The following is a 10,922-nucleotide window of genomic DNA, read 5'->3' as shown; positions in this document are numbered from 1 at the left end:
CAGGATTAGTCAGGCATATAAGTGGCCGGAGGGGACTGTCGCACTTTGGCGGGGTTTGTGCGCTCACCCGTCCCCTCCTCCTCCCAGTAATGAATAACAAAGCGAGCAGCGCGTCCAGCCGCTCAGCCTTCCCCAGGTGCCGCTGCAGCCGCTTCACACACAAGGTGAAGGCGGGAGCGGGAGCGGACAGCGCGCTAACTTTTACCTTCACAGCCGCCGGGGGCGGGGCGTGGGCGGGGCCACAGCTGGGCGCTAGTTGGTCGCCCAGGACTACGGGCGCGGCTGATTGGTGGATTGGAAATGTCACGTCTGGGGGCGCCAGAATAGAAGCTGTAGCGGGATGTGCGGGGAAGTGAGAACGTTCCATTACACGGACTTATCATTACAGAGAGCGGGCGATGCCGGAGCGGGCGCACTGCTCTCCAGCTAGTGACTTATAGCTGATCGCCTGTGCCTGGAGACCGACTCACTCACCCAGCCACCCGCCCATTCATTCATTCATTCGGCTATCCTGTATAATATAGGCTGCCAGGTGAGTCCATTTCCCAGCTGGGGCACTGGCAGGTCCATAGCGGCCAGTTATGTAGTTTTCTCCCGTCTACAGAGCGCCTAGGTCTCGGCTCGGGACTTCCTAGCACTTGTTGCTTGTTAACCGCTTCCGTGCTGGTCCGGAGTTTCCCTCCATCAGCAGCACAGCAGGCGCCTCCCTGGGCGCGGCACGGAAGGGGTTAATCCAGGCGGCACTCTGCTCGCTCCCCAGGGTTTCAAGTTACACTCACTTAACTCGCCTTCCCGGGATTTGGCCATTTCCTTTGCGCCAAAATTAACAGCCCCTTGAAGTCCGGGCAGATCAGGCGCCCAATCTCACAGCACACCTACCCCCTTTATTAGACGGTGCTACTTTACTGCTGAAAGTTTCTTGAAGTGTGTTGTATGTGCTGTATCCCTAGAGATGGATGTAACAGGCTGCCTGACACTGAAGGACCTGGGGGGAGCCAAGAAAGCCAAAGGAGACCAAGACAAGGATGCCAGGAGCTCCCAGAAGGTGGGTATGAGATGGGGGCAGCTTGTGGTGGTCTGGGTTCTGTAGGATGGGAGCACTGCACACAGTATAGCAGATGTTGTCTACTTACCATAGCAATGCCTTTTTATTTTAGTCTTTAGTCCTTTAGTATAGACAATCCCATAATAAGGCAGTGTTCATACATGTCAGATTTCAGTGATCATTATACAGTGGCTGGAGTCAGGGGAGATCATCACAGATCAGTCATGAATCCTGTGCACACAACATATGATGCAGCTTATTTTCTGCAGCTCACAATAGTCTCAGCTTTAACAGATGACCCAGAAATAAGCTATGAATTAGTCTGACCCATGTTCTAGTTCAGAGACCGGTGTGCCAGTCCAGGCCATGTCTATGAATTATCATCAGATTGCCCAGTAACATATCTAATGTATGACTTACCAACCTAAGAAGATTTCCTTAGGCTGGGTTCACACTGCGTTTTTGCAATCTGTTTTTTTTTTTCATCCGTTTTATGGAAAAAACAGATGCATTTGTGGGCATCCGTTTCTCCATTGACTTCCATTGTAAAAAAAAAAAAAATGGATCAAAACTGATCCTTGTTTTTTTTGACGGACACAAAAACAGTTTTCTGTCTGTTAAAAAAAACTGATCTTTTTTTTTTTTACAATGGAAGTCAATGGAAAAACAGATGCACACACATGCATCCGTTTTTTTTTTTTTGTTTTTTGTTTTTTTTTTCAAAAAACGGGTGAAAAAGACGGCTTGCAAAAATGCAGTGTGAACCTAGCCTTAGGATTATTGTTGAGTAAACCTGTCAAAATGTTTGAGTTCAGTAACGCTATCTGAACGCTCTGCGTTTCATTCCCTTGTGACTGCAGAAGTTTTTGACCGGACCGCTCAATGCTACTTTTGATCCATACAGTTTTATTTATAAGTTCAACAAGTCATGTTACCTTAGAGAGCCCCTATGAATAGTTTTCTTTTTAATACAATAATCTTTGAAAGCTCCTCAAATCGTATGAACCTTTTCTTTATATTGATTGGACTTTTTGCATTAGTTGTCATTGTTTGGTATATTCTCTTTGTCTTGGGTTCAGAGGGCACAACTGATTTATCATAGATATCCTGTAAATACATCAATAAATAAAATGTAACAAACCTTTATTTTACTTTTATGCAGGAGAATATGTGTGACCGATTCCGGGTTAGCCCAAGGGTGCCATTAAAAGGGGAGCCTATTGATTTATCAAAACAGAAAGGCCTCACTCCTGAAAGGTATCCAATCACCCCAGTAAAAGCCATTGATCGTCCGCTATCTGATCCGTGGACCCCCACAGCCAACCTGAAGATGCTCAGTAGTGTTGCCAGCCCAGAAATCCGCGACAGAGAGAAGAAAAAAGAGCTTTTCCGTCCTATTGAAAATAATGAACAAGAAGACATTGGACTTGATGCACAGCAGGTTAGAGGAAGCAATGAATAGCATGATGGTCAGATTAAAGGGGTTCAGCACTGGGTTTACACTAGCTTAATACAGATAATTCTTCAGTATTATGCCAGTGTGAACCCAGTACTTAATGTCAGTCGGTATAATGAACTTCCACAATTGTATTGTCATTACACTGGTGTGCATTGGTCTAACACCTTGTGTTCAAAATAAGGGGTCTAGAGGAAAAGCTGGGCATTAATGGCGTGTAACTGTACATGCCAGTATAAGTAGAGGGCATAAGTGGTAGACTGCTAGCCTTTTACATATGTACCCCTAATCTAATGTATAAAACATAGGTTGTGTATATGTCTGCTGTGCCTTACAAAGATCTGAACCTAGGATCAAAACATCTTGCTCTGTTCCAAATAAAGTTGCCACTGCAAAAAAATAAGATGTGGTTGTTCCTGGTCAGTTAACACTGGATTTCTGTTCTTGGTTCCGCTTCTGGCACCCACAAGACAAAGAACAATTCTTGGAAACGTTTGCCACATTGGTTTCCATAAGTAATGTAGACAGTTGATCAATGACTGCATCTCTTCTTGCTGCAGACAGTGTTGATGGATAGATCTGTCATCAATCACTATAATACTTGCTGAAAATTCACTTCGGTACCAGCAGACTTCTTTGCTTTGGTCAGAAAATCACTGATATGCAAACTATCTATATCTGTAGCCTAAAGGCTCTAATAGATGGACAGATTATCTGCCAAATTAGGGCCAGTGATTAGCCGATTGTCAGATGATTGCTCAGTTGTGACCTGTCCAGCAATATGCAGTTGGCCGCACGTCTCCCTGTGTAGTAGGGGATGTGCGAGCGATGGCTGATTAACGCTAGGGCTGCACATTTATCGAACCATTCGTTTACGATGCGGCTCAGGCTCTCTTGTCTGTGTTGCCAGATTTGCTGAGCATGAATTATGCTCGGATTCTATCATTTTTCACTTTACTCTAGTAGTCCTTTTTAGAGGGATGTCTACTATACAGTTTTGGATAGCAGAATATGAATTCCTTTAACTGTGCTAAAATAGTCTCTATGGAATATCCAACTTAACCACCACACAACTACCTGGTTCTTTGTGTAATAATAGAAACTGCTTGCAAAGGCATACATTTATTTTTCTTTCCTCCTATCAGTTTGAGACTGCAGATGATATGGATGACTTGGATAAGAGACCAAGCAGGAAGCAAAAAAGTTTGGGTCTTCTGTGTCAGAAGTTTTTAGCTAGATATCCCAGCTATCCTATATCAACTGAAAAAACAACCATTTCCTTGGATGAAGCTGCTTCAAGCCTTGGTAAGCAGAATAATAATCAGAGTTATCATATTCAGAATGCATTACCACCTTTAGTATGTGTGTGTAACTGAGAATAATATTTAAGAATTGGACATTTATTTTATGTATTTTGCAGGAGTGGAGCGTAGACGTATCTACGACATTGTGAATGTTTTAGAATCACTACATTTAGTTAGCCGTGTGGCAAAAAATCAGTACTGCTGGCATGGCCAGCACAATCTAAAAGAAACTTTAAGAAACCTGCAGCAGGAAGGAGAGAGACAAAAATATGGTGTGCACATTGCTTATTTCCAGCATAAGGACCTATGTACAGAGCAAAGAAAAGATTCCATTGCCAGCCAGCCTGCTCTATCTCTGGAGTTTTCTGATGTGGACTGTCCTTCAGGTAAGAGGAGCAGTACTAGAGTTTTATAAATTTGATAAAGTCTTGAGAGCTACATTTTGGCACAGACTAAACTGTACACATAATGGTCAGATAAAATGGCTTTTTTGTTGGCAGTGTTTAGTAAATATAACATCTTGCTTTCTCCTAGCTTCAGCAAGCAGCCGCAAGGACAAATCTCTAAGGATCATGAGTCAGAAATTCGTCATGCTGTTCCTGGTGTCCACAACCAGAATAATCACTCTTGAGATTGCTGCCAAAATCCTTATTGAAGAGAGCCAGGATATTTCTGATCACAGCAAGTTTAAAAGTAAGCACTACATTGACATAAGGTGTGATTCTGTTAGCTGCCTTGTATATCCACTCTTGATACGGACACCCAGGCCTCACCTGGAACTTGGATCACTATATGATCATATGTTTTAAAAATTATTTTTTTTCTTCGTGCTAAAATTGCAGCCATATTATGGTTGTGGGAAACTAAAACAGTGGTGTCCAAGAAATCAATGATAAATTTAATGAAATCAGATATACACAAACCATAGTCATCTGTACATTGTGGCAATATAGAGTCTGTAGTGGTAATGTAATATAAACTGTTCTTTGGTTTGATTTTCCCGATAAATGTGCACACAGCTAAGCATGTTTGTCTTAGATATGGCCTGCTTTACCTTTTGTACTAGCTAGAATTGTTCTCAGTTTTGTATGCTCAGTCACCCATATATCTACATCTCTTCCTAATATAGCCAAGGTACGACGTCTGTATGACATAGCTAATGTTCTGACTAGCCTCGGCCTCATTAAAAAGGTCCATGTTACTGAAGAACGTGGACGAAAACCTGCATTTAAGTGGATAGGACCGTTTGATTTCAGAACAGAAAGTGGTAAGTTCATTTCCTTTAATATTATCATACAGAATAACTATACATTTGGCATGTACCAAGAGCTTCTATTTACCACTTGGGAGCATGCCTTTAATATACTCTAGACAAGTTTATTTTTTTACCTGTCATTGCATAATTTAGGCATGTTGTATTTATAATGTGACTATTTTATGTTCCTAGACCAAAAGATGGAAGTTACAACCACCAATTGCTCTCCAGGAACAAAGAGAGATGTCACAACTGAGTACAGCAGGCAGCAGAAATTGCTCCGTCACTCCTCATTTAGTCATGTTCAGTCCAGCAATACTGTGAAGAGGAAAGTCTGTTCTGAGCCAAGTAGTCCACACAAAACACAAGAAGGTAAAATGAATATAACTTCAGGTTTCTTCCTGTGTGGATAGAGGATGTTTCAGTCTCTCATGAAATATCCAAAAAGTACTAAGACCTTCCAGCATCTGCAAACCGTGGCTTTACAATGTGAAGTATTTGGGAGTACCATATATTAAACTTTTTTTTTTTTTCCTTTCACCCCCCAGCTCTTTTGGAACATGTTGGTTACTCCTCGAAGATGGCACATTTAGCAGCTATATGCAGGCAGAAGGTTGAAGAAGATTCCAAGTGAGTTCATTTTTAACAAATGTTTAAACTGGCTTTCCAGACAATTCACATAATTGAATAATGGCTATTCCGGTGTCTAGTGTATTTACTGTATGTGTAGAGAACACGCTCAGTGTAAGGGTATGCGTACACTGAGGAATCTGGGTGGATCACCCGCAGGGTGGATCACCCGCAGGGTATCTCGCAGCTCTCATCTCCACCTGTGCCATAGACTCCATTCTATGCACTGGCAGATTCTGCCTGTGCATAGAATGGAGTCTATGGCACAGGCAGAGATGCGAGCTGCGGGTGAACTGCCTGAGTTCCTCAGTGTGCACGATTCCTAAAAGATAAAAGTAGCCATACGCTTCTATTACTTGACCGAGGCCAATTAGTAGCATTGGCCTCTTTGGGGTTTCCTTTTATTTGGTGTGTAGAATAGTGCAACCTGTTGCGCTATTTCAAAAATAGGCGACTAGTGAAAGGACACATCCATGGACAATGCAAGATTCAGTGTAAAAATACACCGGACCTTTTTGTAGGGCTATGGTTGAAGTGTACTTAACTACTCTCTCTAATTATCATCCTTTGAAAAATCTGACTAAAAATGATCTGGTTCAAAAAAGAAATGTACCTTAACCTTTTGACATGTCATACGTACTTGTAACAAGTTTCAAAATGGGGGGGAGGAGATCGAAGGCCTTATTGCCACGTCCTATAAACACTGCGCGTTCAGATAATCCGCTCCGCTGCACACTGGCCATTTATACGGCCTGTGCACAGAACGGGGCAATAAGACCTAAGGGCCCTTGCACACTGAGTAAATGCGGATAAGCTCCGGTGGATTTCCCCCCCCCCCCCCCCCCCCCCCCCCCCCCCCCCCCCCCCCCCCAAAATGTCATGTCAACTCTTTGGGCGGACGGCGGAATCCGCCCAACCTTAGAATGGAGTCTATGGGACAGCCGGATGTTTAAGAGGCCTTGTGGAAACTCCTACCTATCGCTAAAATAATGGGGCAACGCTAAGTGCTGTGTGCGAAGTAAGCGTTGTATAGATTTTTACTGAATCTGTACACCACATACATCTTTCATAGGAGAGCCAAACAAATTGGAAGGGCTCAATAAACATGTGAAAAAAAAATAAAAAAAAATCAACCAAGCCTTCCAGATATGTGGCTACATACATCATAATGAAAATGTGTATTGACTTTGTGTGTTGTTTTATTTTTCGTTTTTTGCATTTTTAAAACCAAAGACAAAAACTGTATCACCAATATGTATTAATACAGATCTGTTAAAGACATTTGTGCAAGAAATGGAAAGATCCAAAAGCATAAAACATGTAGAATCCTTTTGTGTAACTATTTGCCATTTTTGCATTTCAGGGATTCCAAATTTTCTCCAAATAACCCTGCCCACGGAAATGTAGGGCACCTGCCCTTACCTGTTGTAATGCCTGTCCCAGTGGATCCAGATTATTGCACCAGAGAATCTGGGCTCCTGAAGCCATCTGCATCTACAAATTTAAAATCTCAGCTAACTGTTATGGCTCCCTCCAGCATGGAATACAATGGCCATGGTTTTCTACCTAATCAACCATACATGTATGTTCCTTCAACCTCTGTCTTCATGCTATGTGAAAACCCCGGAAAGGAGAAGTCTCTTGATGTACTACATGGAGCTTGCAGCTTATCGCAGTCTGATCCAATGGCCATTCAAGATAGTAACCGACCAGCAAAAAGACAGAGGATTGGAAGCTCGGATGATACCCCGCTTCCTTTGGTAGTTCCAAAAGTAGGTTTTAATAGTTTGTATTTGGTACGTTTTCAATCTTCTCTTGTTGTTCACCAGAGTTTTATTGAAGTACTGCATTCTAGATGGGGTAGTTACATAACAGGTTTCTTCTTGCCTTGCTAGACTAAATTATGCCTAGGCATTGCCCCACCAAAGAATTCTTGGGTGACTTTCCCCTTGAAGGCTGAAAAATTGTGAATGTATTAGTGGGTGAGACTGTGCTGTGTAAGACATTTCTTTAATTCGGTGTATTGTTTTTTGATGCTAGGTGTGTTTATCTGAGAGAACCTCTGATTTGAGCTTACCACGTAAATCACCAGAGCCTTGTAAAGAAGAAAGCTCGTTCCCCTCAGCTGCCTGCCAAGAAGAAGCCCCTGAGCTGGTGGTGACCAAAGGGCAAGATTCACAAGAGCAAGTTGCATCTGCTGCACTACCCCAGTATCTATATATTCCATCCCCAGCTGGTGAGTAGGAAAGATTCTTCAAGTAGTCTGCATAAAGAGGTTACTGAGCGGAACAACCCCTTACCCACCTGCTAAAGAAGTATTTTGACCTGTTAAAGGGATTTGTTTTAGTTTTTCAACCAATCACTGGATGCAATGGTGATCCACCTAAGTGATTGGCTAAGCGGGCATTTCCTGTGTGTTGAGATGTGCACCAGGAAGCACTGATCTGCAGGGACTTGCACCACCAAAACTGCATGGGTTGGGGATTAGGCAGATCAGACTGAGCCTTTTGTCTCAGCTATAGTTTATTTTGTCAGAACTCCCGTGGGGTTATAGTACACGTTTTGTTTATTAATACCTGTTTTGTTTTTCTCTCTTGCCCTCTAGGATTGAATGGCTTCAATTTCTTTGTGCCTTCTAGTCAAGCTACAGGAGCTCTGAGCATTTCTCAGAATCAGTTACCACCTCTTAATGTCCCTTATGTAATGGTGCCATCTACCGCCCTGGCAGCCTTCCCATTTATCTGCTCCCCTGCGGTTACCAGCTCTGTCACTGCTGCCTCCAGTGACCATGCTGCTGTGAGTACTAGAAGCATGAATTACAGCTCACCTGCCATGACAACGCTGCCACCTCAAGTCATGTTCGGAACTCCTTCAGTGGTATCTCCACTGATACCTGAGCAATCTCCTGACATGCAACAAAGTTTTACTCCTGGAAGTGCAAGTCCACGGTGTTCTAGTCCTGTGACATATGATTCCTCCCTCTGTGCGGTTAAGCCAACTCCTGCTAAAAATCAAAAGGTAAAGAATCAAAGTGTTATATTGGATTTAAATTTATTTATCTTTAAAGGTAATGTCCAGTCTTTCGACAACAGCAAATCTGTGGGTTTAGCCAACACATCTAAGCTGTATAGCTGGCCTTATACTATAGCTTCTTGCTATAATTGCATTAAAAGCAAGACTTATATAAAAGTTGGCTGAACCCACCACTTGCGGTAGGTTCAGCTGTCAGTATAAAGTGTTTAGGGTCCTCCCAAACAAATGTTGATGGAGACAGGGGCACAGTCGTGGGGGACTTTCTCTGCCCGACCTTCTTAGACAAAAAAATCTGCCACGAGAGACCTTTTAAACCAAAGTTGTCGTTTCTACCTAAACATTTTGTAAAATATGTTTTCATAAGTTGATATAGCATGACTGCTATATTGTACAGGATCACCAATGTTAGAACATGTTTCTGAGGAAATACATTCATATCGATCACATTTTAATAGTTTGTGAGAAATCATTGATTTTTTTCGTGTTTTTTGTTTTTAATGGGCAATGCAACTTAGTGTGCTAATGTAACACTTCTAGGTCTGGTTGAGCAAATCTTATATAAATCTTTTCCCCTCCTTTCTTTTTAGTCTCCTACTCCATTAACACCAAAGAGCAACCGCCCAGTTCACAAAGACGCGTTTTTTAAGACACCTGGCAGCTTGGGAGTCGCTCCAGCTCTCCGGAACAGTGAAAGGGCCCATGCTAGAAATTCCAGCTCTGCACAGCGAAGGCTAGACATCTGCAGTACCACTGATGACTGAATGCAGTCCGTCTTTTAATATTGTATACTCCGTATGGCAAAGACTGATTTCAGCTACGTACCTTAGATGAGAGCACATTAACTGAATGTCATTTTCTTCCTTTGGGGGAGGGGGGGGTGTAGGCGTTCATATGAGTCTCTATGTACCTAAATTTTAGGTAGACTATGCTGATTTGTTTGTTGCTATGAAACCTAATCCTAATTTCCTAGGATTACAACCACATATATTCATTTTGGTGAAATGAAATGTGAACAGCCTAGCACTTGACAAACTTTACCTTGTTCAGCTGCCCTCCATAACGCTGCTTACATGATTGGTTCTGTTCAATAAGTTAGTGGAAGCTTTATTAAAAAGCAGAAAATCTCAATACTTACACTAAAGAAATTATGGTTTAACCATCCCAAGTACTGGTCCTGAGCATATGACCTTTTGAAAACTTGAATTATTACTTGAATATTATTTGCATATGAAACAAGAATACGAAAAACCTACAATATTTGCAGGGAAAAGAATGTATTCTACATAGGACCGTACAATTTAACTGTGAATGATTTTTATCTACATACCCATGGTCCAGAAACCTGTGCTCACGTCATACGTTTACATGGAGGGTATTTTTTCCCCTTATTTTATTAATTTTTACTTTCACTAGTAAAGTTAAGCCTACACTGTTAGTAGTAAATGCTTACTAAACATATGTACGTCATGAGACTAATATGCAGAGGTACCAGGTAGATAATTCTATGATTATTTAATACTGTTTTTGTACTTGAGTGTATAGGCCAATTTGTGCCTCTTTACTGTTGAACAGAGCATTTTGAGGGACCAGCAACACTGGGCAGGATATTATGAACATAAGTTTTGTAGGTGCTAACACTACAGTGGTAGTTATTGTCATTATCAAGTTCTTATTGCCTTAAATAGTATTTCTAGCTATATACTTTTTTTAATTATTTTAATCAAACTGTTGGTTACTTTTTCTTTTTGAAGGGCACACTTTAGTCGGCAGCATCCGCTAAAGTTAGCTTAATGTGCATGTAGTCACAGCCCTAAAATGGATAGATATGCTTGCTCACTCTTCTAGCAATCACACTGTCTATAACAAGGTGATGCTTATTTGCACTGACTAAATTGCAGACTGGATGGTTACCAAACCATCTCTTGTTTTTAGTGTTATTGGGACTGTCAATACTTGAAAATGTTACCAAGTTTACATTTATCACATGGTGCTATTCCCCACTGCTTCCTTAGCCTACTTTCAGATTTTAGCGCTGCTTTTAGTGTGATATATATATATATATATATATATATATATATATATATATATATATATATATATATATAAATATTTTTTTTTTTTTTTTTTATTGCACTGCTGGTTTTAAAGGACAACTCCGGCGAAATTTTTTTTGGCTTATTTAACACACATTACAAAGTT

The 10,922-nt window shown here is 41.5% G+C and overlaps 1 protein-coding gene and 1 long non-coding RNA gene across 3 annotated transcripts in view; one reads left to right on the top strand and one right to left on the bottom strand.

Annotated features, from left to right (window-relative positions):
* Positions 1-298: 298 nt before the first annotated feature.
* E2F7 (E2F transcription factor 7) lies at positions 299-10,765 on the top strand. Of its 2 annotated transcripts, XM_069975484.1 has the most exons (13): positions 299-532; positions 951-1,045; positions 2,208-2,486; positions 3,647-3,806; positions 3,922-4,191; positions 4,340-4,498; positions 4,935-5,072; positions 5,253-5,432; positions 5,609-5,690; positions 7,054-7,462; positions 7,731-7,926; positions 8,296-8,708; positions 9,311-10,765. In XM_069975484.1, exons 2-13 carry the CDS (start codon positions 953-955, stop codon positions 9,482-9,484), a joined length of 2,553 nt encoding a protein of 850 aa, XP_069831585.1. In that variant the 5' UTR covers positions 299-532; positions 951-952; the 3' UTR covers positions 9,485-10,765. The 2 variants fall into 2 exon arrangements, with proteins under 2 accessions (XP_069831585.1, XP_069831596.1); XM_069975495.1 differs by lacking the exon at positions 299-532 and having other exon boundaries at positions 907-1,045.
* LOC138795861 (uncharacterized) overlaps positions 2,211-10,922 on the bottom strand; it is a 33,941-nt gene continuing 25,229 nt past the window's right edge. The window contains exons 2-3 of the long non-coding RNA XR_011363678.1: positions 8,518-8,694; positions 2,211-2,439 (exon numbers count right to left, since the gene is read on the bottom strand). This is a non-coding gene — a long non-coding RNA (uncharacterized lncRNA). The remainder of the gene's footprint in view (positions 2,440-8,517; positions 8,695-10,922) is intronic.

The sequence above is a fragment of the Dendropsophus ebraccatus genome, chromosome 1 (assembly GCF_027789765.1).
Source record: "Dendropsophus ebraccatus isolate aDenEbr1 chromosome 1, aDenEbr1.pat, whole genome shotgun sequence".
Taxonomy (NCBI): domain Eukaryota; kingdom Metazoa; phylum Chordata; class Amphibia; order Anura; family Hylidae; genus Dendropsophus; species Dendropsophus ebraccatus.
This window is presented reverse-complemented; position numbering and strand designations above follow the sequence as displayed.

Coding starts and splice junctions, on each gene's coding strand:
- E2F7 (XM_069975484.1), top strand. CDS start 953: ATGGATGTAACAGGCTGCCTGACACTGAAGGACCTGGGGGGAGCCAAG. Junction 1,046..2,207: donor ATGCCAGGAGCTCCCAGAAG/GTGGGTATGAGA, acceptor ACTTTTATGCAG/GAGAATATGTGTGACCGATT. Junction 8,709..9,310: donor CTCCTGCTAAAAATCAAAAG/GTAAAGAATCAA, acceptor CTTTCTTTTTAG/TCTCCTACTCCATTAACACC.